This window comes from Canis lupus, chromosome 9 (assembly GCF_003254725.2).
Source record: "Canis lupus dingo isolate Sandy chromosome 9, ASM325472v2, whole genome shotgun sequence".
Classification (NCBI taxonomy): domain Eukaryota; kingdom Metazoa; phylum Chordata; class Mammalia; order Carnivora; family Canidae; genus Canis; species Canis lupus.
The window spans coordinates 5,890,985-5,918,228 of NC_064251.1; the positions used below are offsets into that span (position 1 = coordinate 5,890,985).

Genomic DNA, 27,244 nt, shown 5'->3' on the forward strand with positions numbered 1-27,244 from the left:
GTGCATCAGGGATCCCTGGGTGGCTCAGCGGTTGAGCCTCTCTGCCTTTGGCTCAGGGCGTGAGTCTCGGAATCAAGTCCCGCATCGGGCTCCCTGCGTGGAGCCTGCCTCTCTCTCTCCATGAATAAATAAATTAAAAAAAAAATAAAATTGTAGGTAAAGGGATTGCGCTAATGGGGAAAATGCAATTAAGAAATCAGGAAGATAGCAGCCCGGTGGCTCAACAGTTTAGCGCCGCCTTCAGCCCAGGGCCTGATCCTGGAGACCCGGGATCTAGCCCCACGTCAGGCTCCCTGCATGAAGCCTGCTTCTCTCCCTCTCTCTCTCCCTGTGTCTCTGCCTCTCTCTTTCTGTCATGGATAAATAAATAAAATCTTAAAAAAAAAAAAAAAAAGAAAGAAAGAAAGAAATCAGGAAGAAACACTGTCCTGCAAAACGCTGATGCTACTTGGTGTGAGAGCCGTAGGATGAGTCATTTCCCCCTTCATTTCTACATTTTCTGTAGCGTCTGTAATGTATTGTTATAAGATTTTTATAATAAGAAATTATGCACAGTAAACCCTAAGGGGAAACAAAACCACATTTTTGCCGTGCTCTTCCTGGTTTCAAAAACCCATTTACTCTTTCCCCAAGTCCTGCAGGCTTTAGCTAAACTTCCCGCCATCTTTCGCAAGTTTAGATTATCTGAGTTCTTGGGACTCTGAGGGTTTTGAGGAAAGCGAGTCAAATTCAGGGTACTCAAGCTTCCACCCGGCCGCAGGACGACGGGAGCCGCAGGCCACTCAGCGCGGCACCGCCGAAGGGCACTGCCAGACTTCGGGACGCACCCTCTACCCACGCGTAATTAACACTGGCGCACGCGCGCGCAGCGAGACTACATCTCCCAGAAAGCTCTGCGCCTGGCACCGCGGCGGACTACATTACCCAGTGACACCTTGCAAAGAGGTGTTGCCCGTCTGTGGCTGTACAACTATTGGCCCAGAGTCTGTGGGAAGCTGCACTCTGATTGGCCCGAGAGCCCGTCAGTTGCTGCCGAGCGCAATTAGTTTTGCTGTGAGACTGCGTGAGGAGGTTGGAAGAGGAGCCCGCGCGGAGTCGGGCCGCGCCCTGCGTGCGGGGTGAGTGACCTCTACCTGCCCCTTCCTCGCCGTTGCGCTCGGGGACGGGTGGGTAGCACACGCGCGCCGGCACTCACGGGGGGGGTGGGCAGGGCCTGTACGCGCTCATGCCACGCCCGACCTGAGGCGCATCCTCAGGGAGCAAAAACCTCGCTCACACGCGGGACACCCATACACGTGGGTGCCTGTTTCACGGGCGTCTGCTCGGACTCAGGGAGAGAACGGCCCGAGGCAGAGCTGGACGTCGATGTCCGCACGCGGGGACGTCTGCGGGACCCCCGGCCGCACGCGTGGGCGAACGGGCGCGGGAGCTACCCGCTCGCAGCCGGACGCCGGGGCTTCTGCAGGGAAGAGAAGAGGGTGGCGGAGGCCGGCTCGCCCCTCCTGCCGCTCGCTCCAGCGGGCCCCGGCTCCGGGTGCTCTGTTCCGTGTATCGTGCATATAGTTACGGTTCATTTATATTTTGTCTCTTTAGGTAAATCTCAAAGTTTACTGGGACAAGAAGGAAATTCGAACAAGCGGAAAAAGTAAGGTCACTATGGGATTCGATTCAACCAGCCCTTTCATGGGTTTTAGACTTTTACCTTTTTTTTTTTTAAGATTTTATTTATTTATTCATGAAAGACACACACACACACACACACACACACACACACACACACACACGCAGAGATACAGGCAGAGGGAGATGCAGGCTCCATGCAGGGAGCCCGACGCTGGACTCGATCCCGGGTCCCCAGGATCACGCCCTGGGCTGAAGGCGGCGCCAAACCGCCAGGCCACCCAGGGATCCTTGACTTACCTTTTCTACAAAGCTTACCACATACGGGATCTTGCATGATCCTCTCAGCAGTCTGAGTTAGGCAGGGCAGACCTTATTTCTATTTTACAGAAGAGAGGAGAACCAAGGTTAAATAAGCCTCCCAGGGGGCTAGGAAGAGGCAAAACTTGAACTCAGACTTATTGATCTGAGGTCTTCTGTTATGTCCAGCTATGCAGAGCTGCTTGTTTATGGAGATGACCCATTCCCTCCCTGATGGCAGAGCACTCCCCGGCTCAGAGTGATCTCAGTGGCCCCAGGCCGGGAGACACCGTGCCTCCCAGTCACATGCCCATATTTAAGCTGCTTCTCACAGGTGCCTGGAGAGAAGCAGCTTGAGTTAATGTCAGAAAGTTAATGGGAAAGAGGAAGAAGCTGCCAAGAAATGGGCACATTCCTGGCAGGGGTGGGGAGATTTCATACATGAGAGGTTTTTTTTTTTAATTTTTTTTTTAAAATTTTTAATTTTTTTTTTAATTTTTATTTATTTATTTATGATAGTCACACACAGAGAGAGAGAGGCAGAGACACAGGCAGAGGGAGAAGCAGGCTCCATGCACCGGAAGTCCGACGTGGGATTCGATCCCGGGTCTCCAGGATCGCGCCCTGGGCCAAAGGCAGGCGCTAAACCGCTGCGCCACCCAGGGATCCCAGGTTTTTTTTTTTTAATAAGATTTTATTTATTTTTTTTTTAAATTTTTTTTTAAACTTTTATTTATTTATGATAGGCACACAGTGAGAGAGAGAGAGAGGCAGAGACACAGACAGAGGGAGAAGCAGGCTCCATGCACCGGGAGCCCGACGTGGGATTCGATCCCGGGTCTCCAGGACCGCGCCCTGGGCCAAAGGCAGGCGCCAAACCGCTGCGCCACCCAGGGATCCCCAAGATTTTATTTATTAAGAGAGAGAGAGTGTGCGTGCCAGTGGAAGAGAGAGGGGCAGAGAGAGAGAATCTCAAGCAGACTCCTTCTCTAGCACAAAGCCGGGTGTGGGGCTTGAACTCACCACCCTGAGATCATGACCTGAGCTGAAATCAAGAGTCAGCTGTTCAGCCACCCAGGCGTCCCACCAATAGAATTTTAATAAAATGTTATTTTACTTGTTTTGTTTTTTTTTAAAGATTTATTTATTTATTCATGAGAGATACAGAGAGAGAGAGGCAGAGACAAGCAGAGGGAGAAGCAGGCTCTTCGCAGGAGCCCCACGTGGGACTCGATCCCGAAGGCAGACGCTCAACCGCTGAGCCACCCAGGTGTCCCTAAAATGTTATTTTAGAATACTTTGCTGATGAAGCTACCTTAGGGCCTTGTTAGTTTTAAAGATGGCTTGGAGCACTTTTTGATATTTTCAGGAGAGTGAATTTGGGGTTGAGGGAGTGGTGCAGACAGAGTTCCAGTGGAGAAAAAGTCAGTGACGTGTAGAGCTTGGCCCTGTGTGGGCACTGAGTTTTCCTGTTACTATTGGTATTCAAGAACTAGGTTAATGCTGCTGCCCCTTCTAAAATCATTTTATATTCAGTTTTAGTTGTTTTGAGTCGGGTGGTGCGTAACAAATTCACATGATACGGAATTGTATAAAGAAAAAGGGAGTGGCACCTGGAGTTAAGCATCTGCCTTCAGCTCAGGTCATGATCTCAGGGTCCTGGGGTCGAGCCCCACATCGGACTCCTTGCTCAGTGGAGAGTCTGCTTTTCCCTTTCTCTCTCCCTCTTCCTCTCCCCCTGCTCATGCTCATTCTCTCTCTCTCTCTCTCTCAAATAGACAAAATCTTAAATAAAAAGAAAAAAGGAAAAGTGTGTTTTCTCTCTTCCATTGCCAACCCTTCCCCCAAAGGTAATCTTTTTTTTTTTCCCCCCTAAAGGTAATCTTACCAAACTGTTGTGTGTGTTCATACAGGCTTCTCCCCTATGCTTTCTGCTGCCCTACAGAGTGTATTAGGTCTTAACTGTTTTTCACCCGGGCTGCCCCTGGCTCATCCTTTTTAATGGCTGCATAGGATTCCATTGCTTGGATGTGACTTAGTATATTTATCCATCTGTCTATTGGTAAGCACTTGTGTGGTTTTATTTTTAAGATTTTATTTATTTATTCATGAGAGACACAGAGAAAGAGAGAGAGAGAGGGGCAGAGACACAGGCAGAGGAAGAAGCAGACTCCATGCATGGGATTTGATTCTGAGTCTCCAAGATTACACCCTGGGCTGAAGGTGGCGCTAAACCGCTGAGACACCAGGGCTGCCCAGCACTTGTGTTATATCCAGTTTTACAAACAATGATGTAATGTGTGACATTTTACACACCCGTGCTAATATTTCTCTAGAACAGTAATTCTCAATGCGGAGCAAGTGCTGTGAATGCTAGAGAGGCCATAAGGAAAACGCCTGGGGAGGATGCTCTTTAGCTGAGCCTTGGTGCACAGGAGGAGCTAGCCTGGGGAAGAGGGAATAGGGGGAGTGGGGTATATAGGGTGGGAAATGGGGAGAGCCACTGTGTTTCAGACATGGGGAATACTGGGTGCAGAGGCAAGGTTGGCAGATAGGAACTCAAGCAGTGTTTTCTAGGAACTGGGCCAGAGCAGGGCCCACCCTAGTTGAAGCGGCTGAAGAGAGGTCCAGGGTGAGGTTGAAGAGGTCAACAGGGATCAGGTGGGCTGGGGAGCATCATTACAAAGCATAGCGCAGTGCAGCTCCATTGCCAGAGCTGGGCCTGAGGTGTTCAGACGGTGGGGAAGGAAGGCAAGAGTGCTCAGTAGTCGCTGGGCTCTTCCTCTGGATCTTGTGGGCTTTTCGGAGAATCCCATGGAGCGCTCCCAGAGCCTGAATGTCTGACATCTCCCTCCGTGCTCCGCTGTCGTGGGCTCTGCTCCCACACTGGCCCAGCCTGGGACTTCACCTCAGGCAGGAGTTTGCCATAAAGCCAGGTGTCTTGGAAAGCAAACTGATCTCTGGAACTGAACGATTTCCTACCAAGCCTGTTGCTTTGTTCAGTCAGTGAATCTTAGCACTCACCATGCTGGGCTCTGTTCTCAGCACTGGAAATTTGGGGATGGGCAGATGAGAGCAAGGCCATGTTTTCACAGGTCCGCATCCTAGTGGGGAAAGTGGCAAGAGACAGATAGATGTGCAGAATAAATGTCCAGTATGTCAATGCTATATAAAAGAATAAAGCAGGGCAAGGGGATTAGAGGGGATGTGGGTGCTGTTTTAGAGGACAGTCCGGGAGGGCTGCTCTGAGGAGGTGGCTTGTGAGCAGAGAGACCCTACGAACTTGCTCTGGTGTTTACTCCATGTCTCTTCTTTGCTTTTAGCTGGAAACTGATGGACGTTGTATGGGCCGGAGGCAGGGATGGTCGGCTATGACCCCAAAGCTGATGGCAGGAATATTTCCAGTTTTGAGGTGGCTGTGGCTGGCTCTGTGTCTGGACTTGTCACTCGGGTGATGATCAGCCCCTTGGATGTCATCAAGATACGTTTCCAGGTATCCTTTCCCTTTTTTTTCCATGTAATGGTCTGGATGACAAGTTCTCTCTTTCTTGTCAAAGCAGTTTCTAGAGCTTGGAATTTGGTCAAGGAGAAGCACTTCACTGCCTTTGTTCCATTTTCGAAATTGCTCCTTCTCACACTACCCTTGCCCCTGTTGTCCTGACCTTTTCAATTTTGCTTCCAGCTTCAGATTGAACGCCTGTCTCGCAGTGACCCTGGTGCAAAATACCATGGGATCCTACAGGCCGGGAGACAGATCTTGCAGGAGGAAGGCCCCACAGCATTCTGGAAAGGACATGTCCCAGCCCAGCTTCTCTCTATAGGCTATGGAGCTGTCCAGGTAGGTGGCGGGGGAGAATGAGTCGGCGGTCAGGCCCCTGGGTTCATGTTGCTCAACAGAGGAACACAAGGAAGGTGGGGCCCAAAGGGACCCTGCCTGGGTAGGACAGCAGGAGGCAGTCACCACACCTTCTATTTGTCTTAACCAGGAAACTACCTGGAGTTTGAAGTCTGAAATTGAAGATAGTCAGATCAAGCTGTGCCATGGGCATTCCCTTCCATATATTCCCCCCGTCCTCCACCCACCAAGGGGACTTAGCACCAGCTGGATATCAGGTGTTGCCCCTAGGAGGCTGTTCTGATGCTGTGCCCCCAGTGAGTTTTGGCAAGTGGTGATACCAGTCCTTTCATTATTCAAAATAGCATTTTCACACCTCTACTTCCTTTGAACTTCCCAGCAGCATTGTGAGGAAGGTAGACGTGGTGTTTTGTGGCTCACAGAGGAGCAGAGAGCTGTCAAAGCCACACAGCCTGGGTGTGGAGAGGCCGGGTTGAGTGAGAATGCAGGCCTCTTATCTTCTGTTCACACGTTCATGCTGCTCACTACCAGCTGGTTTTGTTTTGTTTAACATTTTATTTATTTATTTACTTATTTATTTGAGAGAGCGCATGTGCACCCAAGCAGGGGCAAGAGCAGAGAGAGAGGGACAAGCAGACTCCCCGCTGAGCATGGAGCCCAACTGGGGGTTCAGTGCCACATCCCCAAGATTGTGACCTGAGCCGAGACTAAGAGTCAGACGCCCAGCTGATTGAGCCACCCAGGCGGCCCAGCACCAGTTGATTTCATGGTGGGTGGTGTGTAGCCATACACTCTTAGTGGCTAGTAGGACTCAGCCTGTGCTGTGCTCACTGTGAGCCAGGCTCTGCATGAAGCACTTCCGTGCTTCACAGCAGGCCTTTGAGGTCACACCTGTGTTACCAACAGAAGACGAGGCAGAGAGAGCTTAAGTAACGAAGCCAGCCAAAGTCACCAGCGAGAAAGTTGGCCGAATCAGGATTCCCACCTGAACAGCCAGAGTAGCCCCTGTCTGCCTTTCTTGTGGCATCACAGCAATGGCTGAGGTGTCAGGTACTCATGGGTTGACACTCCCCTGCCATTCTGCCTCTGCAGCTAGCACTCAGATGCTGCAGCATGATGGATACACACAGTAGCGTGCTCTCAGGAGCCTGAGCCATCTTGAGCTGCTTGAGGAAGGTCTCAGCATAAGGGGGCTTATACCATAGAATATGGAATAAGTAGACTTCTGAGAGAATTTCTGCTCCAGGGCAGAGTGTCAAGCAGTGCCACTGCTAGTTGCACTGAAAGGGTACCCACAGAGAATCCAGCAATGGTTTTCCTTTCCCAGTTCTGAGGAAACTCGTTGAGTAGAACTTCTTTTTTTTTTTTTTTTTAAGACTTTATTTGAGAAAGAGAGAGTGAGAGGGGGAGAGGGGGAAGCAGACTTACAACTGAGTAGGGAGCCCAATGTGGGACACAGTCCCAGGACCTTGAAATCATGACCTGAGCTGAAGGCAGACACTTCACCGATTGAGCCACCCAGGCACCTCCGTGTAGAACTTTCTGAAATTTCTGGCACAGAGGTGCCTGGGTGGCTCAGTCGGTGAAGCATCCAACTCTTGGTTTTGACTCAGGTCATGATCTCCCAGCTATGGGATCGAGCCCCATATTGGGCTCTGTGTTCTGTGCAGAGTCTGCTTCAGATTCTCTCTCCCCACTCCCTCACTCACGCTCTTGTTCTCCCTCAAATAAATAAAATCTTAAACCCAAAAACTTTTGGGATGCCTGGTTGGCTTGGTGGTTGACGTCTGCCTTTGGTTCAGATTGTGATCCCAGGGTTCTGGGATCAAGTCTGGAATCAGGCTCCTAGTAGGGAGCCTGCTTCTCCCTCTGCCTGTGTCTCTGCCTCACTTTCTCTGTGTCTGTCATGAATAAATGAGTAAAATCTTAAAAAAACAAAAACAAAAAAAACCTTTGTGATATAAAATTTTTCCCATCTATTTTCCTAACCCTTTCGATATTTGGCTTTATTCAAATAGAATATAAAATCGCATCTGTACTTTGCACAAAATTATATGTTTATTGTGTTTTGTCATTGCTCAAGGAGAGTATTTCCTTACCGTAGAACTGAGCTCCACCTGGGCTGTGGTGTTTTGGGGGCGTATTTCTCAATTACTCTGTCATGTGCTCTTGCAGTTTCTGTCATTTGAACTCCTGACCGAGTTGGTGCACAGAGCCACCAAGTATGATGCCCGTGACTTCTCAGTGCACTTCGTGTGTGGCGGCCTGTCTGCCAGCGCAGCCACCCTCGCTGTGCATCCTGTGGACGTGCTGCGTACTCGCTTTGCAGCTCAGGGTGAGCCCAAGGTGAGTAGCTGTGCCAGAGAGGGGGTGCCCGAATAACAGAAGGTGTTCCAGGAGCTAGGACTCTTTTCTTTAGAGGGAACAAAGTGGGAGAGCCTGGGGGCTTTGCCTCCCCTCTGCTGGTCCATCTGTAAAACCTATAAATGTGCTGAGCACCATGCAAGGTGTTCACAGCCTCATGAGGGAGCCAGAACCTATAGGTGGGAAACAGAACAAATAATGAACAGCAGGCTGGATGGTAGAGGCATCTGGGAGAATGAAACTTGAGATCATATTTGAGTTATAAGCAGAGTGTTTTTGTTTTCCACAAAGAATGGATAGAGGAAATGGGATAATTGAGTCAGATTCCAGGAAGAATTTACTGAATGAAAGGGAGGGATTAAATCCTGAAATAGACCTCCCCACCATAATCTATGTTTCCTGGACATATATAAGAATAGCATTGTGTGTATGTGCGTACACATGTGTGTGCTCACCCAATAAAGAATAATTTTTCTGTTTCCTTTCTGCTTTAGGGTATTTTTTTTGGGAAGCATTTGATGTGTTTTAGAGTAACTATGGTTTCAGTTCAGTTCTGTTGCCTGGGGTGGAGATCCTGGGTTGGTGGAGCCCTTTTGTTGATGACTTTCTTGGTTTAGAAGGGCAAAGTGCCCTGGAACCAGTCTACAAGCAAAGGAATGGGACATGAGAGCTACATCCTTCTGTATGGCACTTAAGTGGGAAATACAGCTTTCTTCTGGTGGAGAAATGAGATGAGGGCCCTAAGCACTGAGCAGAGAGATGGGGAGAGGGAAAGAGTGTTTGCAGTTGGAGAAGACATAGCCCTCAGCAACGTGGTGGCTGCTGGGATGAAAAAAAAAAGATGAGTGGTGGTGCTTCATTGGCTTTTCCATTCTGGGATGCTGGTGTCCTTTTCCATGCCTTCCCAATCTTTAGTAAAAAAAAAAAAAAATCTATGAGAAAGTACACCTAAATAATAGAGCCTTGTATATCCTAAGTACACCTTGTGTATCCATAAGTACACCTAATAGAGCATTGTATATCAATTATACTTCAATAATAATCTTGAAAAAGAGGTCTGTGGGAAGAAAAATGTTTAAGAGAAAAGAGAATAAAGAAGGAAAAAAAAAAGAAAAGAGAATAACATCTCTCTGGCTTAGATGATTGAGATAGAGATTCTAGATTCTGGAATGATCAGGAAATTGTATTGTGTGCCAAAGTGAGTAGTTTAAAAGCTGTAGACCCTCTTCCTTACATAGATCAGTAGTAGCCATGCTGTAAATCCTCAGCTTTTTTTTTTTTTTTTTTTTTTTTTAAGATTTTATTTATTTCTTCATGAGAGACACACACAGAGAGGCAGAGACACAGGCAGAGAAAGAATCAGGCTCCATGCAGGGAGCCCGATGTGGGACTCCATCCCAGGTCTCCAGGATCATGCCCTGAAGGCAGCGTTAAATCGCTGAGCCACCTGGGCTGCCCTAAATCCTCACCTTTTAAATGTTTCTTAATCAGGGGTACCTCGGTGGCTCAGTTGGTTGAGCATCCGATTCTTGGTTTAGGCTCAAGTCATGATGTCAGGGTCATGACATCAAGTCTTGCCTTAGGGTTCCTTGCTCAGCATGGAGTCTGTTTGAGATTCTCTCTCTCCTTTTCCCTTTGCCCCTCCCCTGCTCATGTTTGCTCTCACTCTTTCTAAATAAATGAAGTCTTTAAAATGTTTCTTCATCAGTGATCTGTAAGATGTATAAAGGTTAAAAAGACTGGTGGTTCTGCATGAATTACAACAAAGAAACAGCCACCCCCTGATTCCAGTCCCCAGAGGTAACCACTTGTGGCTCTTCCATTATGTACTAACTAATTCTTAGTAACATGTTTATACTACTAGTTCTCTCTCTTTTTCTTTCTAGTTTTTAAATTATAGACATTAGCTATAGATGGCTACTGTGGAAGATGAGCTTTTACCTCTTTTACCATCACCCTTGCATGCTTGTGCTTTCTCTGATTTCAGTATAACTGATTTATAGATTTTGGCTAAATCAGTACTGAGTGTGCTGTTATGATTATGTAAATGTTACTGCTAAGCATTGAAATACATTATAATTACATTTTCTTGTGTATCTTTGTCTTGCCTGAAGTTAGTGATTGCCTTGTATTTTGTTTAGCTTCCTGCATGCTTATCACAAAGTACCCTCAAACAGTCTTAATAGGGTCAGCCTGTGGTCATTAGTCACCCATTATTATGGAGACCCTCCTGGAGCTTTCTGACAGCCTTCACCCTCTGGCTTCATTATGGACTCTTTGCTCCAGGACTATTATCAGCTGTTCTGTTAGGAATTTTCTTGTTGGGTCCCATGTCTTCTCTTTCTTGACTAATCCCTCATTTTGGTAAAGATATACTGGAGATAGAGCTTCTTTAGGGAAGGCTTGATAGAAAATGCCTTTATTTGACCCTACTTACACTTGACTTACAATTTGGGTGTAGAATTCTAGGTAGCTCTCAGTGTTGCCGTAGAGAAGTCCAGAACCACTCCGATTAATGATCCTTTATATGAAACTATCGTCCTTCCTGCCTTGGGAACTTCTAGGATCCCTTCTTGATTTCTGGCATTCTAGAAATTTACCAGTAATATGCACTGGTCCATGTCTCTTTCATTCATTGTGATGGGCACTTCCTGGACTCTTAGATCTAGACATTCCTGTTCTCATGCCTAGAAAATGGTCAAGAATGATTATTCACAATTGCTACTTTGTTTTTTTTTTTTTTTTTTTCTTTTTTTTCTTTTTCTTTGTGGAATTCATGTCAGTTGGACATCCTGGGTTGATCCTCTGATTGACTTCTCTTTGCTCTACTATTGTTCAGCTGCCTCTCTGTCCTACTTTCTGGGAGGTTTCCTTGCCTTTATCATTTGGGGCCCTCTATTGAATTTAAAAAATGCTTGTAACATTAGTATGTTAGTTCCTAAGAGCACTTTTTTGGTTTGCTTTCGTTTGTTGAAGCATTACTTACATGGTAAAATTCACTCTTTTTAGTGTACAGCTTTCTCTCTCTCTCTCTCTCTCTTTTTTTTTTTTTTTTTTGTAAGATTTTATGTATTTGAAGGACAGAGTACGAGCAGACCTTGCTGACCTTGGAGCCCGACATAGGGCTCAGTCTCAGGGCCCTGAGATCATGACCTAAGCCCAAATCAGACACTTCACCACCAAATCAGACACTTCAGCCACCCAGGTGCTCCTCTGACTTTTGATGAATGCATACGGTCCCATAACCACTACTATAGTCAAGACATAAAGCAAAAATTCTATCACCTCCAAAATGTCTTGCCTCTCTATAGTTAGTTCCTCTTTATTGACAGCCTCAGTTAACCACTGGTCTGTCTTCTGTCTAAAGTTGTGTGTTTTTCCGAATGTCACATACAGGGAATCACGTCTTGCATAGGTGTTTGAGTAGGTGCCCTTCACTTGGTGTCTCTAGTTGAGATTCATCCATGTTGCTATGTGAGTGGCTGGTTCTTTTTCCTTGCTGCATAGTATTCTATCCTGTGGCCCCCACCATGGTTTATTAGTTGGAAGAGATCAGGGTGGTTCAGTTTTTTTGGTGGTTATAAATAAAACCACTATGAACATTCACCTACAAATGATTGTGTGAACATTTTGTTTCTCTTGGGTGAATACCCAGGGGTGGGATTGTTGAGTTGTATGGTGAAAAAGTTTAGTTTTATGAGGAAAAGCCAGCCCAGTTGCTACTTGGCTATGCCATTTTGCAAACCCACCAACAGTTCCAATGGCACCTATCCTCACCAATACTTAGTATTATCTGTTTTTTATTTTTATTTTGTTCTTATTTATTTACTTGAGAGAGAGAACAAATGAGTGTGCCTGAGCAGGGGGACGGGCAGAAAGAAAGAATCTCATGCAGACTCCCTGCTGAGTGTGGGGCTCAGTCTCACGACCCTTAAGTCTTGCCCTGAGCTGAAACCAAGGGTCAGCACCTAACCAACCCAGGCCCTCCTGTTTATTTTATTTGAAATTTTAGCCACTCTACTAGGTGTGAATAGTGGTATCTCATTGTGGTTTTACCACAGAGTTGTTAAAAAAAAAACCAAAACAAAACAAAAACCTTATTATCTTTTTTTTGAAAATAGAGGTGTTTGGGACACCTGGGTGGCTCAGTGGTTGAGCGTCTGCCTTTGGCTCAGGGTGTGATCCCAGAGTCCCAGGGTCGAATCCCACATCAGGCTTCCTGCATGGAGCCTGCTTCTCCCTCTGCCTGTGTCTCTGCCTCTCTCTCTCTCTCTGTCTCATGAATAAATCAATAGAATCTTAAAAATAATTGTTTTTTAAGATTTATTTATTCATGATAAATCACTTTAATTTTTTTTTAAGATTTTATTTATCTATTTGACAGAAAGCACCAGCAGGGGGAGCAGCAGAGGGAAGTGGGAGCCTGATGTGGGGCTCGATAGACGCCCCCACCTTTTATCACGGAGGTGTTGCCTTCTCTGTGGCCTCAGCGAATATTGGTTCTAATTTTGTGGTTGGTCTCAGTTTCCTTTGGTTTTCTTCTTCCGTCTATACTGTCTCTTCCCTCCAGATGATTCCTCTGCCCTTCCGCCCCACATGGATCATTTTTGGTCTCCGGGGGTTTTGTGGTTTCTGTTTGTTTTTTAAGTAAATCTCTGCCCCCACCGTGGGGCTCAGACTGGTGATCCTGAGATCAACAAGAGTCACACACACCACTGAGCCAGTGGGTGCCCCTGGGCTCTGTTCTTAGCAGGGCTGTCCTCAGCTGTCTAGTGGCCCTGGGCTGCCAGCCTGGTGTTGCAGGGGACCTGGAGAAGTGCAGTGGGACGTGGTCCTGTGGCAGGCTTGTTGCTCGATGGTCTTCCTCTGAGTCTGGGCGCTCTCATGGAGGTCACCAGGGTGAAATCCTTCGGTGTGGCTGCCTGCACCTGGGAGCTGAGAGGAGAGGAGAGAGCCAGTGCCCCTCCATTAACACCCCAAGTAGCTCCATCAGCTGCCCTGTTGGTGAGGTGCCTCCCTGTGTCCACAGCTGCTCTGGTCCCCTGCAGAGAATAGAAGGGTACTCAGAAAAATCAATGCCCTGTGGTCTTCCCGCCTGGAGATCACCTGTTGACAGCTTACAAAAGGTTAAATATATGCACATGGCAAAAACCCTAAATAGCCTAAAATAATGAGTAAATATCTCGCTTCCCCTGCCTGGCCTTCCCTTCGTGGAGGTAATGCTCACCCTTCCTCATTTCTCGAGTATCCTTGGGTGGGGGGGGTGATCCCTGCTTAGTTTCCTCCTCCACAAACACTAAACCCACTGCTCAGCCTCTCACTGTGCTCATCACTATATATTTGGGGGATTATTCTCTTTCAGTCGTGTTAAGTGGCGTGATCCTGTTTCAGCAGCTGCACCGTGTTCTTGTGAACGGGTGTGCCATCATGATGGGGTGTCACCAGTCACCCAAGGGCAGACATTGCGTCTTTGCTGTTCTGCGGGGAGCTGTGGCAGCTGTCCTTGGGCATAAACTGGTGTGCGCTTGTGTGGACATCTTAGTCTTGTCAATAGCTGGAAAGGGAGTTGCTGGAAAACCCCACCCTTGGGGGTTTTGTCCAGCATTTTCTTTGTCCCCTGGGCAGGAGAAGTAATGCTCCTGGTAGCTGGGATTTTAGCCAAGGGGAGGTGCACATTGATGGGTTGTGTCCTAGAGCCAAACCACCACCATGCACTCACTCGAGCTGCATGCCTGCCATCCAGGTGTATAAAACCCTTCGAGAAGCTGTGGTGACCATGTATAGGACCGAAGGCCCCTTGGTTTTCTACAAAGGCTTGAACCCCACCTTGATCGCCATCTTCCCTTATGCCGGATTCCAGTTCTCCTTCTACAGCGCCTTGAAGCACGTGCATGAATGGGTCATTCCCACCGAGGGAGCAAACAGTGGTGAGACAGCCCTCAAACGAGGAGAATCTGGGTCTCCCCTGCCCCCACCCCAACGCCATAGCATCTCTTTCTGAACCATGTAGGGGCTGAGGTCTTCCTGTCAGGGGCTAGGGCCCTGTTCTCCAAACCCTGCTCTGTAGTACAGCCAACCAAACAAATTAAGCCAGCCGCCTGCAGACACTTTCGGCTCTTGCCACCCCAGCAGTGGCACCATCAACGTTTATTCCTGACTACGGTCAGGGTTTTCATTTTTGTCAGAGGGCCCACTTACAGACTGCCTGGTTTGGGTTGTGTGTTTTGGGGGACTGAGGGGGCGGCTGGGCCTCCTGGCCCCTCCCAGGCCTTGCACCAAGTCACACCATGGAGCCTGCAAGCCCCTACTTCCACTCCCGTTTGTCATCCATGCCCAGAGTGGCTCTGTGTGGCTCCCCTCGGAGATTCAGGATACCAGTGGATCTTAGTTTTATGGTGGAGGCTTAGAGCTCTTGACTTTGAACTTATCTTTCCCGATTGCCCTTCTCTCATTTTCCCTCTCAATCCCACTTTGGTTCAGAGAACCTCAAAAACCTGCTCTGTGGCAGTGGAGCTGGAGTCATCAGCAAGACCCTCACGTACCCCCTGGACCTCTTCAAGAAACGGCTGCAGGTTGGAGGGTTTGAGCGGGCCCGAGCCACCTTCGGCCAGGTGAGCCATCCGCCTGCAGAGAGCTCTGAGCCCTGCCTCTCACCTGCCTACTGGGCAGCATTATCCCCCACATCCCGTCCCTGGGGGTCCCCAGACACATGGGAACACCACACACAAAGCCCTGTGCAGTTGGGCACTGTGGGATGATCCAGGTGAAGGAGGGTTCAGTGTTTGCTCTTAAAAAGTGTTCAGTTCAGGGCACCTGGGTGTTCAGTCGGTTAAGCATTCAACTCGATCTCAGCTCAGGTCTTGATCTCAGGGTTGTGAGTTCAAGCCCTGTGTTGGGCTCTGTGTTGGGCTCCACCCTGGGCATGGAGCCTACTTCAATTAAAAAAAAAAAAAAGTGTTCAGTTTGGGACAAAGAATATCTTCACATAAGAAAGGTCCCTGGGGCTCCTGGGTGGCTCAGTTGGTTGAGTGACGCCTGGTTTTGGGTTGAGTCATATCGGGGTCATGGGTCGAGCCCCATGTTAGGCTTCATGCTTGGCGTGGAGAGTCTGCTTGTCCCCTCGCTCTGTTTCTCCCCTGCTCTCATGCTCTTTTTCAATTACCAATAATCGCGCCTCGGATAAACCTCATTGGCTACGATACTGCCACTGCGCAAAGCTCTCGTGCTCTTTTTCAAATAAATAAAACCTAAAGAAAAGAAAAAGGTCCAAAATACTACAGAACACAGAGACTCCCATTGATGCATGGGGTTTTTTGCTTTATTTTGTAGGGGTTTCTGGAGAGGGGTGGATTAAATCTGAGTAAATTACATTATAAAGGCACTAAAAGGGTTTGTCACTTACAGAAGCCCCAGTTTAGGTGGTTTTGTGATGTTACTAATAGTCATTCTTTAGTCAGTTTGGATTTTGCAAACCGAATTTTCACCTGCTCTTTTGGGGCGCCATCCAGTGGTGGGCTGGGGTGTAGCAAGGGTGAGTAACTGCAGGGCTTTCCTTCTAGAAGCTGGGAACCTGGGAAGTCTGGAAGCTGCAGGCCTGATACATACATGACAGGAGAGGAGTGGCGTGGAATGGGAGACGGGAGGGAGGGAGCACCCCGTATTTGGGGAAGAGAGGAATTGAGTTCCTTGTAATATATCTTTGTAGGAAGTTCAGAGAAGTCCCGTAGATAAAAACTAAGACTCACAGGTAGCCCCCCTGCACCACCCACCCAGCCTCCCTGCACCACCCACCCAGAGAACACACAGAACCTTTGGCTGTAGTTTTGTTTCTTTGCATAAACATACACGGGTACTTTGTATCAAATACAGGGTGTATACAAGGTTGTATGCCCTCCTTTTTCCATTTATGAACTTGTCCTGCAGGAATGGTTCAAATTTGCATAGGGAGATTCAGTGAGAGGCCAGGACAGAGGAGAGAGGCCTTGGTCCTAACAGACTGCGTGGCGGGTTTGGTGGGAGGACTGGTGGGGAATGAGGGCAGATTAGGGAGGGAAGTTGAGGCCAAATGGAGCAATGCCCTGAACACCAGGCTACAGAGCTTGGATTTTATTTTATTTTAAAGTCTACATCCAGCATGGGATTTGAACTCCTAACCCTGAGATCAAGAGTCCCATACTCTGGGACTGAGCCAGCCAGGTGCCACTTGATTTGTTATAATGTTATTGTCATCATGGGGGTTAGTGGAGATTTGAAGGTAGCGAGGTTTGAGGGGAGTTGAGATTTGGGGATGTGAGTCTGGCAGCAGCATGTGGCTAACTGAGGACAGACTGGGGCCCAAAGCCAACAGGAGTCCGATCCAGATCTACTGCCCAAGGGGGGACCAGGTGGGATAGGGGAAAGAGTCCTTTTTTAAAAGATTTTTTATTTCAGGGCACCTGGGTGGCTCAGTGGTTGAGCATCTGCCTTCGTCACAGGTCATGATCTCGGGGTCCTGGGATCGAGTCCCAAACTGGGCTCCCTGCAGGGAGCCTGTTTTTCTCTCTCTGCCTGTGTCTCTGCGTCTCTCTGTGTGTCTCTCATGAATAAATAAATAAAATCTTTTAAAAAATTATTTGAGAGAGGAGGAGCAGAGGGAAGGGCAGGGGGAGAAGCAGACACCCTGCTGAGCAGGGAGCCCGATGCGGGGCTCGAACCCAGGACTCTGGGGTCATGACCTGAGCCAAAGGCAGACGCTTCACCAAGCCCCCCAGGTGCCCCAGAAAAAGGTCCTCAGGAGGCCCAGTCAGTAGGAGCTCTGTCCAGTGCTGATTTCCAGGCACCTCACCTGTTAAGTCTGAATTACCAGGCCAGGGATCCCTGGGTGGCGCAGCGGTTTAGCGCCTGCCTTTGGCCCAGGGCACGATCCTGGAGACCCAGGATCGAATCCCACGTCGGGCTCCCTGCATGGAGCCTGCTTCTCCCTCTGCCTATGTCTCTGCCCCCCGCCCCCTGACTATCATAAATAAATTAAAAAAAAAAAAAAAAAGACTTATGAATTACCAGGCCACCTGGAAGAGAAAGGAAAGGTTAACTCCTCTGGCCTTTCAGCATTCATGGCTTTGTCCGGCAGGTGTTCATCAGGAGCTGTGACGTGCCAGGTGTGGGGCTGACCGAAGAGCCAGCGTGTGTGTGTGTGTGTGTGTGTGTGTGTGTGTGTGTGTGTGTGTGTCTGCGTCTGCTAATCACCTCTTCTGTCCTCTTCCCTGGCAGGTCCGCAGCTATAAGGGCCTCCTGGACTGTGCCCGGCAGGTGCTGAGGGAGGAAGGCCCTAGGGGCTTCTTCAAGGGCCTGTCCCCCAGCCTGCTGAAGGCCGCTCTCGCTACCGGCTTCGTGTTCTTCTGGTATGAGCTCTTCTGTAACCTCTTCCACCACATGAAGAAGGCGGACAGCTAGCCCCGGGGCAGGCAGGGCTGCCTCCAGAAGGAAGGCAGACTTAGAGCTGCTGCCCGCACCCGCTCCCCTCTCCCGGCGCCTGCTCTGCCGTCACTAGAAGGGCAAGGGCTTTCTCGGGGAGAATGCGGGACTCGATCTGTGGGGACGCAGCCACGCCAGTCAGAGGGCGCTGGAGCTGGTTTCTCTGTGAGGCTTGTGCTTGAAGTAGAGGCAGCAGCTGCCACCCTGCACTTCTTAGCCCCTCTGCCCAGACATCTGTCCGGGCTCTGGGGACTTCAGCTGGAGCCTGAGGGTTGGGGTTGGGCCCTTGGCGTGGCCCCGGTCCTCACGTGCGCTCATGGCCCCACCAGCTAATTTAACACACCCGAAGCTACAAGCACCTTCCTTATCTCACTCCATCTTCCCTTCTGCACCACATCCCTCCTCACAAAGTATGCAGGAAGGAACCCTTGCCTTCCTCAGATTCCATTTTTCTAAGCACTTGTATCCCTCACACAGCTTTGCTTCTGGCTCTGGGAGGAAGAACTGGTCACTTGATGCCCAGATCATCCTGTCTATGAAGTCTGGCTCAGGCTGTTCTCCCTCCCCTGGGTGGATGGAGCATAGCTGAGGGCCTCTGGGGAAAACATCCTGGCGGCTGGCAGGAAGTGGGCTGTGCTCATGGGCAGGACCTGTGGGTAAAGGGGGTGGTCTTTTTCACTCCTCTCCCCAGAGTAGGGGCGGGAGCCTTACAGCTGGGTCAGCTGGCATCAGCTGCCCACCCAGGGTCCCCCCTCCTGGGCTCAGCATGGTGCTATGTGTGTCCTCTGTCACCCCAGAGGGGCCCCAGCTCTGAAGCAGCCTTGTGAAGGCGGTGGTAGAAGGAAAGGCCTGGGCAACCAGCCTGCTGAGGGTGGTTGGTGCCAGGAGTGGGGGTTGTCAGCACGGGAACTCACGACAGCTACTCATCTGGGCACAGAGGAGAAACTGCAGTGAGGCGGTGGGGGAGACAGATGTACAGAACACAACCACCACCCTTTCCACCCACTCCGCACCCCCTGGGGAAGCCTGGCCTGCTGGCTTGCTCTACCAGGGGAGCCAGGATGGAGGAGCGCCAGAGCCCCCTGCAGGACTTCACCCTCCCCTCCGTGTGGGAGCAGGCCTGTGTGATGTCATAGCCTCTGGCCTGGGGCTTTATGACATATCTGAGACCCTGAATCCTGAAGCTTCCCTGCTCCTGGCTGCTGATTATGAAGGTCCAGGCTGTGGGTAGGGGGTGCTCCAACACCCACAGGGTTTGGGGCTGCAGGAAAGCAGCTACCAGAATGTATTAAGAAATTCCACTTTGGTGGAATGAAGTAAACTTTATTCTCTGCATGTGCTCGTGTCCACCTCAAGCAGCCCTTTTAACCGCCGTGGACAGGTCTGTGTGATGGGAAGAGGCACTGCTCCTCCAGCCCCTTCTGGTTGCCCTCGTCACCCAGGGCTGACCTCAGGGATGGCCCTCAGCTGCTGGGCCCGCGCCTCTTCCCCAGCCCCAGGCGCAACCGAGCCAGGGCCTGTCCAACTTCACGGTCACTCCCAGCACCTCCCGGCTGGCAGGCTGGCGGGGTGGGATCCTACTTGGGGGCTGGTCCGTTATGTTTTTTTTTTATTTTTATTTTTATTTTTTATTTTTATTTACTCATGAAAGAGGCAGAGAGAGAAGCAGGCGCCACGCAGGGAGCCCAATTCGGGACCCGATCCCAGGACCCTAAGATCATACCCTGGGCTGAAGGCAGGCGCCCAACCGCTGAGCCACCCGGGCGGCCCTGGTCCGCTGATTTTCAACCTGAGCAGTACGGTTTGTACTTGGAGGAGAGGGTGGGGGGACGATCCAGCCCTTAGGGGTCCCATTGCCTTCTCTCGCGCGGAAGGTGGAAGTGACGGGCCAGCCCTCCTTGTCCTCCCGCCGCCCCGCCCAGTCTCTTTCCATCCTGTTCTAACCTGAGCCCCGGGCGTGGGAGGGGGCCCCGCCGCCGGCGACCGAGGGCTTCCTCTGGGCGGAGGAGCGGGTCCGGCGCGGCGCGGCCGACTCGAGTGAGGACTCGCTGCGGGCGGCGTCGCGGGCCTTCCCGGCGCCCCCCGGACCTCGGGAGCACGCGCGGGGAGGACAGCGTCGCCGGGACTCCGGCAGGGGGCGCTGGCGGGGCGGCCCCGCCCTCCGCGCTGGCCCCGCCCCGCGCTGGCCCCGCCCCGCGCCGCGCTCGGAAATGACCTAAGCGGCGGCGAGGCCCGACCGGCCGCCCCAGCCCTGCAGCGCGGCGGACCGGGGGCGCGCACCATGCCCGTCGAGCGGCCTCTGGGCCCGCGGGCGCGGCGCCGGCCCGGCAGGTGGGTCCCGGCGCTCGCACGGCCTCGCCCGCCCGCGGGACCCCGGACGGCTGCGCTGCGCCACCCGGAAGGGGGTTCCGGGCTTGGGGAAGCCGCCCGGCTTTGGAGATGCCCGAGGTCGTCCTTGGACTCGGGGGGAGGCACCGCGTCCGGAGAGGGGACTCCAACGGGGACTGCCGGAGACGCGTCACCGGCTCCCCTCGTCTTTAGGAGGAAGGCTCCAGGATGGAGCTCCCGAGTGTGGAGTCCTGAGTGGGCAGGGTCGGGTTTCTGCCGCTCGGGAGGCCAGTTTACCCGGTCTGTCCCGGGGAGAAGTTGGCCCGGACCGGAGCGGATCAGCCCCGCACCCGCCCGCACAGGCCAGGCCGAGGGCTGCCGGCCGGGTTTGGGACTGAGGATTCTGACTACAGCCCAGGGATGAGTCGGGGCGGGGCGAGTGGAACCCTGCTGGGATGGACGTGTCCCGAGCCCTCGGCCCTGTCACTCTCTGGAAGTCGCGCTGGGCGAGCAGCTTCCAGGCGGGCTTCCGGAAAGGCAGGGAGCCGTCTGATATGCCCCCTACCAACACCCCCAGCGCAGTGCACCTCCCCCCAGCCTGGGTATCAAGAATAACTCTACCTCCTATGGAAATTGAAGGGTAGGCACGTCCACCTTCACCTCTTGTGTAACCCCAGAAGCTACAGGAGTTCTAAACAGCAGCAGGTGCCTGGCTGGTGCCCAGTCTCCACCAGAAGTCAAGCTTCCTGGGCCCTCAGCCAACCACCCAAGGCAATGGACTGGCCGGGAGCACCTGTCCCGAGCGCTGGCCAGCCCTGGCTAGCCCTGGCCGGGGCCTGCAAGGTAGAAACCAGGCCCTGCGCTGCACACCTGAGGCCTCTCCCTTCCCCTCTCCTTCCCAGGTGCTGTCATTAGTCCCTCCTCTGTAAAGAGCTGTGGGGGCTGGATGGTCATGGGGGAGCCTGGTAGAGAGGAGTATAAAATCCAGTCTTTTGATGCAGAGACTCAGCAGCTGCTGAAGACAGCACTCAAAGGTGAGCATGGGAGCCCTCCTGAGCTGTAGGGATGGGGCCAGTGGGATGGGCCTGGAGGTCTGAGCCTGGGAACATCCAACCCTTTGCTTTCTGAGAACAGGAGTCAGCAAAGTCACTCTTGGACGGCAGGACAAGCTACACTGAGGCCAGTAATTGAAAGAATGAATCATAGAGTCGCCTCTAGGGCAGCAAAGCCATTTTTTAAGGTTTAAGGACCCATGAAAGGGGGATGGAGCACAGAGAACGGAGTTCTTGTCTCCTAAGCGCTTACATTGGACCTGGCTTCCAAGTTGCCACAGCAGGTGGCCTTGAATGTGCAGAGCTGGCTGACTCGGGACAGAGGATGGAGCACTCTGCTTGGCAGAGGAGAGGCAGTAATTGTCCTGGACCAGTGCCTTCTGCAGCACTCAGAACAGAAGTTTGACTCAGCTAACAATTAGTAATGCCCATCACATGCCAAGCTAAGCCTGCTGGGGAGGCCCTGCCTGGCCCGCTCTTGTTAGGGGTTCATGTGTGTGTGTTGTAAGAACACTTCTGTGAAATTGCTGTCAAACACATCGTTATTCTGTGCTCCTTCCGCAATCTTAGTGCCAGGGAATGTGTGCCCTAAGAAAACTAGCGTTCTGTGATTAGTCTCCAACAGCGGCATAACCCAGCCACCAGCTGCTCCTGTGTGGTTACTTCTCCTGGTGTTTTCTGGTCTCTTTAAATGTAAGCATATCATGGGGGGTGGCTCCTTTGAAAACATCTCAAACTAGAAGCACGTGGAGACAAATGTAGTAATTCAGCAGCAACTCTAGACTTCCCACCTATCTCTGCCCTAGAGCCAGGTGCTGTGGACTTGGAAAAGGTGGCCAACGTGATTGTGGACCATTCTCTGCAGGACTGCGTGTTCAGCAAAGAAGCAGGACGCATGTGCTATGCCATTATTCAGGTGGGCTGGGACTGCAGAAACGCAGAGACGTTTTGGGAAAGGCTGAAGCAGAGGGCAGGTCTGGCTGCTGGCAGGACAGGAGCAAACGGCTTCCCTGAGAGGTGGAGTCAGACAAGAGGGTCCTCAGCCACTGAAGCTGGGAGGGGGGCCCACCATGGCACCGCCTCCGGCTCACCCTCCTTTCCCTGGCTCACAGGCTGAGAGCAAGCAAGCAGGCCAGAGTGTCTTCCGACGGGGACTCCTCAACCGGCTGCAGCAGGAGTACCAGGCTCGGGAGCAGCTGCGAGCCCGGTCCCTGCAGGGCTGGGTCTGCTATGTCACCTTTATCTGCAACATCTTTGACTACCTGAGGGTGAGGCCCTGGTAGCCACCCTGTGCAGCAGAGACAGCCTATCTCCTTCAGCCACTAAGCCAGGGCTCTGCACACCCCCTGCTCTCCCCCTACAGGTGAACAACATGCCCATGATGGCCCTGGTGAACCCTGTGTACGACTGCCTCTTCCGGCTGGCCCAGCCCGACAGTCTGAGCAAGGAGGAGGAGGTGGGTGATCCGGGTTGACAGCTGTGGAGGGGCAAGCCCTGGCTCGGCTCAGAATACCAGCCACTGTCTGTGGAGGCATCCGAGAGCACCAACTTCCTAAGGCAGGAGCCTGGTGGGGATATTCAAGGCCTGTCTCAGTTCCAGGACAAGCTGCCAGACCTGGAATTTATCCAGAACAGAGAGCAGGCCAAACCTTCAGGCTCAGACGCTTTCTTCCCAGTAGGAAAGCCATCCTGTGATCGGAATCCAGCTGTGGATACAGATGGCCCAGAAAGGCAGTCTGGCAGGGCCGGGGAGGGGCAGAAAGCCTGGGTTAAGTGGCAGCTTAGAGACAGGCCTGGCATCCAGTCCAGCCCAGGAGAGCTCACGGGAGTCCTGAACTTGTCTCCATTAATGGAAGATGTGGCTAACACCCACCAGGTGGTGTGAGCATGACCAGGGAAGGCGTAGGGGGCCTGCGCGCAGCAGCTGTGATGGGCTAGCACCACCCTGGGGATCACATCTCCCGCCCCCTGCAGGTGGACTGCCTGGTGCTGCAGCTGCACCGGGTAGGGGAGCAGCTGGAGAAGATGAACCGACAGCGCATGGATGAGCTCTTTGTCCTGATCCGGGACGGCTTCCTGCTCCCCAGCGGCCTCAGCTCCCTGGCCCAGCTGCTGCTGCTTGAAATCATCGAATTTCGGGCAGCTGGCTGGAAGACGACCCCGGCTGCCCACAAGTATTACTACAGTGAGGTCTCCGACTAGGCCTCCAGCTCAGGCTGCCTCACCAGCAGCACAGGCCTCTCACCTACCCAACTCCCTGACTCTCCCAAAGACTGTCCCTTGCAGACCTTCAGTGGCTCCTGAGAAGTTCCTCACTTACATGGTGGTCCTGCCCTGAGCACCTTCTCTCCTGGATTCAGGGACTGGGGAAGACACCACACAGACCTGCCCTCACCGTCCCATCAACCTCTACCCCATCACCTCCAGCCTGGGCCATGCAGAGAAAGGCAGCTTCTAACACCCACTGCACTGTGTAACCACCAGTGCAAGAGCCAGCTTGGTGCCTCAGCTTCCCCATTTGTAAAATGGGTACCCAGAGCTACTGGTGGGATATTTTGGGATATTGAGGGGCAGAGCACAAGTCACCCCAGAAGCTGCTTTTTATACATTTTGTACAAGGACCACTTTGGAAACGAATGTATTTCCAGTCAATTTTAGTAAATGGCAGTTTCCATATCACATGCTACACCAGTTCAGGGCGAGAATTTTCTAATAAATCGTTTCTAATATTAAAACTGCTTCCTTTCCTATCATTCCAAGTTCTACCCTGAATTGAGAGAGAAGCTGGATAGGCCCTAAGTTCCTGGGGGAAATCCAGATTGATGTCTCCTCTTTGTGAGGAGATAGAGCAGGAAAGGCACGTCCAGCCCCCCAAACAAAGGACTAACAGGCATAAATACATTATTCCACCCTTAGGCTGGCCTGCCCTTAAAAAGGAACTACTTAGCCAGCAGGTGATTTTCACTGGGATAGTGGCTCCCATTATTTCTTGCAGTGGAGCACCTCTACCACCAGCGGTAGTGAGCCAGGGCACGGTTGGCCTCAGCCATCTTGTGCATGTCATGCTTCTTCTTGATCACAGGGCCCTGGTTGTGAAAAGCCTCCAGCAGCTCGTGTGACAACTTCTCTGGCATCAGCATCCGCCGGTGCTTCTTCTCCCTGCACTCCTTAATCATCCACTTCATGGCCAAGAAGCGACGACGCCGATCAGCAAGTGGCACAGGGACCTGGACAAGACGTGGGCAAGTTAGTCCAACAATTTGTCAGGGCTGCAGCCTCCCTCCTCCTTGAGCTCTAAGGAGTAGCCACAGGTTCCCTCTGAGCTAGCACTGACAATGCTCCTGAGGAGAGGGGCTTGGCTTCTCCTTTGTGAGTCCCCCTCACTCCCGGCAGATCTCAGTGCAACAGACATAGAGGCATTCATTGCACAGATGCTCATTAAGCAAAGACCTTGCTCACCTCTAAATGAAAGCTCACCTAGGTTGATATGAACATCAACTGGGAAAAGCCCCATCAAACTGGGGTGACTTAGCCAACTCAGATCAGGGGTGCCTAAAAACAAGACGCTCTTGTCAGTAAGTGTTTGCTAGACCACTACTATATGCCAGCTACCATGCCAGACCCTAGGGACACAGATGTTAATGAGGGTCTCCACGCTACATTAAAAAAGCAGATTAGAACACCCACTTGTAACACTGACACAGAAGTAAAAGCTGTGATAGAGCCTCATTCAATCTAAGAAATGGTGTCAAAACATGAGTCATGGGTCAAGCTCTAGACGTGGGTGTATAAAGACAAGTTCTACACATAGTCCTTCAGAAGAAGCTGACAATTTACAACACAGCACAGTGGACAGAACCGGGGTGGGGGGGTGGGGGCATCCAGAAAAGGTAATCTGGATACTTCTTTGCTCTCTTTTCTATCCTCTGCCTGTTGAGTTCTACACTAGGACTCAGGTGAGCAGACTGTGACAGAACCTGGTCCCTATAAAATTCAATCTTGACCCAACTCTGGGCCCTCCCACTCCCAAGCATTCCCCAGCCCACCCCTACCATCTTGTCTCATGGGTGGGCAGCCCTGCTTCCAGCCCTGACTGCTCACCTGATAAAAATGGCCCCCTCTGAGGATGGGTACCAGCCCTATCACGGGTTCACAGTTTTGCAGTGCTTGGTGGAAGATGACATAGGGGTTGCGTTCGATGGTGGCCTGTTCCTCTGCAGAAGCAGCATGGTACTTCTCAAACTGCTTCCTTTTCACAGCTTCAAGAGTCTGCAGAGAGAAATATTGGAAGATGCTGCCCCAGACTCCCTGAAAGGTTTATCCAGCTGAGCTAGTACCTTGCCTTCTACTCCTATCATCCTGTTCTTCTACAAGAGTGAGGCTCCTCTCTCAGCACTTCTAAGGCAGAGTTTTTTGTTTTTGTTTTTTTTTTAAGATTTTTATTTATTTATTCATAGAGACAGAGAGAGAGAGAGGCAGAGACACAGGCAGAGGGAGAAGCAGGCTCCATGCAGGGAGCCTGACGTGGGACTCGATCCAGGGTCTCCAGGATCACACCCCGGGCTTCAGGCGGCACCGGGGCTGCCCCTAAGGCAAAGTTCTTAAGTGCCTCCCTCTTTCCTGGAAGAGGACGAGAGCAGTAGGCTGAGATTTGTGTTTGGGGGAGTGAATGGTGGTTCCTGACTCCTGAAGGACTTCACTGAAGCCACCACCTCCACACATACATACATACATACATACATACTAGGGTCTTTTTCTTTTTTTTTTTTTTTAAGTAGGCTCCACACCCAGCATGAAGCCTCATGCGGGACTCAAACTCACGACTCTGAGATCAAAACCTGGGCTGAGATCCAAAGTCAGATGCTTAACCAACTGTGCCACCTGGGCACCCCATACAGGGACGGTAATTCTAATGGCAGATACGTGAAGTTTTTTTTTTTTTTCCAAAATTTCATTTATTCATGAGAGACACAGAAAGAGAGGCAGAGACACAGGCAGAGGGAGAAGCAGGCTCCCTGTGGAGATCCTGATACGGACTCGATCCCAGGACCATGACCTGAGCCAAAGACAGACACTCAACCTCTGAGCCACCCAAGTGCCCCTGAACCTGTTCTTTTTTATGCTAAGCTGAAAGAGCCGAGTACAAAGCTATAAGCATGGAGACCGGAGAGACGTGCTGTTTACCTGCATCATGAGGGATCTGGCCAGTACTTTGTTTCCTCCTTTCATCATCATGTTGGTGAATTTACTTCAAGAAGAAAAACAAAATGTTTAGGTTTCCCAGGCTGTATCACAGAATCCTTACTGCAGGCCCTCCCTGGTATAGTCCTAGTCCGAGGAACAAAAGTGTTTGCTTCCATCTAACCTGATCACGGGGTCTTCAAACACAGAGCTTGTTTTCGCTGCTGGAGCAGCTTTGATAAGCTGAGTCTTCCTGAGTTCCTGTTCATACTTCTCTTCCTCCGTCAACTCTGCCAACGGCTTACGGTAATACTCCTTGTCAATCCGTGGATCCTTGTATTCGGGACCATAGCGGCTCCACCTCACCTGGGTTAGCCTGAGGAGGAAGAGGAAAAGGTCGCCAAAAGGTGACTCCACACGCGGAAAGACTTGACTTAACAATGGGCGTGTTTGCCAACCCGCCGACGAGGGAGAGAGGCAGAGACCGCTAGGCAAACCTGAACGTAACCATTCTGGCTCTTGTCCTAAGAGGTGGGTGGGCCTCTCCCCCAAAACACCGGGAAAGCCGCCTCGTCAAGTTCCCACGGTCAGGCGAGGTTCCTGAACCTCAGGACAGGCGCCCCGCCTAAGCATCTCCGCCTCCCCCGGCCCCACCCGCAGCTCTGAACTCTTTAGTAAGACCGCGCTTTCAGCTTCGACTCAGAACACTGTCGGGCGCGGGACAGTCCCTAAGCCCCGTCGGGCGGGGGACAGACAATCTTTGGCCCAAAGTCACGCAGCCAATTCAGAGGTTTGGGCCGAGGTATCCTAGCCCCCGAGCTCTCTGCAGGCTCCCGCGGGCCTGCCCGTGGCCCTTTCCTTCCCTGCAGGTCTCTCCGTGAAGTCCCAGGCGGCACCCCAGCTTCCTGCCGTCCTCTCACCCTGGTAGCCGCCGGACACCACTCCGCAGGCTCAGCGCCAGGATCGGCCACCCTCCCGCAGCCTTCACCGCGGGGGCCGCCATCTTGGCTGGCCACGAGGACCCCGCGTAGGCTGCCCCTGGCGTGCCTGAGCGAGTAGACGGGAGACGGGGAAAAGGCTCCGCAGGGTC

At 51.6% G+C, this 27,244-nt stretch overlaps 3 protein-coding genes, 1 long non-coding RNA gene and 1 pseudogene across 14 annotated transcripts; 2 read left to right on the forward strand and 3 right to left on the reverse strand.

Annotated features, from left to right (window-relative positions):
* The first annotated feature begins 974 nt into the window (after positions 1–974).
* SLC25A19 (solute carrier family 25 member 19) lies at positions 975–19,382 on the forward strand. Of its 8 annotated transcripts, XM_035720492.2 has the most exons (10): positions 976–1,118; positions 1,594–1,645; positions 3,699–3,770; positions 3,866–3,982; positions 5,244–5,413; positions 5,603–5,758; positions 7,952–8,122; positions 13,884–14,067; positions 14,621–14,751; positions 17,390–18,928. In XM_035720492.2, exons 5-10 carry the CDS (start codon positions 5,282–5,284, stop codon positions 17,570–17,572), a joined length of 957 nt encoding a protein of 318 aa, XP_035576385.1. In that variant the 5' UTR covers positions 976–1,118; positions 1,594–1,645; positions 3,699–3,770; positions 3,866–3,982; positions 5,244–5,281; the 3' UTR covers positions 17,573–18,928. The 8 variants fall into 8 exon arrangements, with proteins under 8 accessions (XP_048970531.1, XP_035576388.1, XP_035576389.1 ...); XM_049114574.1 differs by lacking the exons at positions 3,699–3,770; positions 3,866–3,982 and adding an exon at positions 3,059–3,190 and having other exon boundaries at positions 975–1,118; XM_035720495.2 differs by lacking the exon at positions 3,866–3,982 and having other exon boundaries at positions 975–1,118.
* Positions 12,174–19,716, reverse strand: LOC125755800 (uncharacterized). Of its 2 annotated transcripts, none has more exons than XR_007413142.1 (2): positions 19,538–19,716; positions 12,174–13,182 (listed from the first exon to the last, which is right to left on the reverse strand). It is a non-coding gene; the product is annotated as an uncharacterized LOC125755800 (long non-coding RNA). The 2 variants fall into 2 exon arrangements; XR_007413143.1 differs by lacking the exon at positions 19,538–19,716 and adding an exon at positions 17,180–17,390.
* LOC112673025 (U4 spliceosomal RNA) lies at positions 15,278–15,359 on the reverse strand (annotated as a pseudogene).
* Positions 19,257–23,708, forward strand: MIF4GD (MIF4G domain containing). Of its 3 annotated transcripts, none has more exons than XM_025467953.3 (6): positions 19,257–19,389; positions 20,824–20,955; positions 21,780–21,889; positions 22,086–22,241; positions 22,337–22,429; positions 22,948–23,708. In XM_025467953.3, the coding sequence occupies exons 2-6, from the start codon at positions 20,868–20,870 to the stop codon at positions 23,173–23,175; spliced, it is 675 nt and encodes a 224-aa protein (XP_025323738.1). In that variant the 5' UTR covers positions 19,257–19,389; positions 20,824–20,867; the 3' UTR covers positions 23,176–23,708. The 3 variants fall into 3 exon arrangements, with proteins under 3 accessions (XP_025323738.1, XP_025323740.1, XP_025323739.1); XM_025467955.3 differs by having other exon boundaries at positions 19,262–19,394; XM_025467954.3 differs by lacking the exon at positions 19,257–19,389 and adding an exon at positions 19,779–19,924.
* MRPS7 (mitochondrial ribosomal protein S7) lies at positions 23,611–27,210 on the reverse strand. Its single transcript, XM_025467952.3, has 5 exons — positions 27,075–27,210; positions 26,339–26,530; positions 26,158–26,221; positions 25,075–25,242; positions 23,611–24,200 (listed from the first exon to the last, which is right to left on the reverse strand). The coding sequence occupies exons 1-5, from the start codon at positions 27,155–27,157 to the stop codon at positions 23,979–23,981; spliced, it is 729 nt and encodes a 242-aa protein (XP_025323737.1). The 5' UTR covers positions 27,158–27,210; the 3' UTR covers positions 23,611–23,978.
* Between the last annotated feature and the right edge of the window lie 34 nt (positions 27,211–27,244).

What these genes read in the sequence shown, in the direction of transcription:
- SLC25A19 (XM_035720496.2), top strand. Translation starts at nt 5,282, where the DNA reads ATGGTCGGCTATGACCCCAAAGCTGATGGCAGGAATATTTCCAGTTTT. An exon ending in TCATCAAGATACGTTTCCAG is followed by an intron (nt 5,414 to 5,602) that starts GTATCCTTTCCC and finishes TTTTGCTTCCAG; the next exon opens with CTTCAGATTGAACGCCTGTC. An exon ending in CAGCTCAGGGTGAGCCCAAG is followed by an intron (nt 8,123 to 13,883) that starts GTGAGTAGCTGT and finishes CCTGCCATCCAG; the next exon opens with GTGTATAAAACCCTTCGAGA.
- MIF4GD (XM_025467953.3), top strand. Translation starts at nt 20,868, where the DNA reads ATGGTCATGGGGGAGCCTGGTAGAGAGGAGTATAAAATCCAGTCTTTT. An exon ending in TGTGCTATGCCATTATTCAG is followed by an intron (nt 21,890 to 22,085) that starts GTGGGCTGGGAC and finishes CCTGGCTCACAG; the next exon opens with GCTGAGAGCAAGCAAGCAGG. An exon ending in ACATCTTTGACTACCTGAGG is followed by an intron (nt 22,242 to 22,336) that starts GTGAGGCCCTGG and finishes CTCCCCCTACAG; the next exon opens with GTGAACAACATGCCCATGAT.
- MRPS7 (XM_025467952.3), bottom strand. Translation starts at nt 27,157, where the DNA reads ATGGCGGCCCCCGCGGTGAAGGCTGCGGGAGGGTGGCCGATCCTGGCG. An exon ending in GGTGTCCGGCGGCTACCAGG is followed by an intron (nt 26,531 to 27,074) that starts GTGAGAGGACGG and finishes CTTCCTCCTCAG; the next exon opens with GCTAACCCAGGTGAGGTGGA. An exon ending in CCAGATCCCTCATGATGCAG is followed by an intron (nt 25,243 to 26,157) that starts GTAAACAGCACG and finishes TTCTCTCTGCAG; the next exon opens with ACTCTTGAAGCTGTGAAAAG.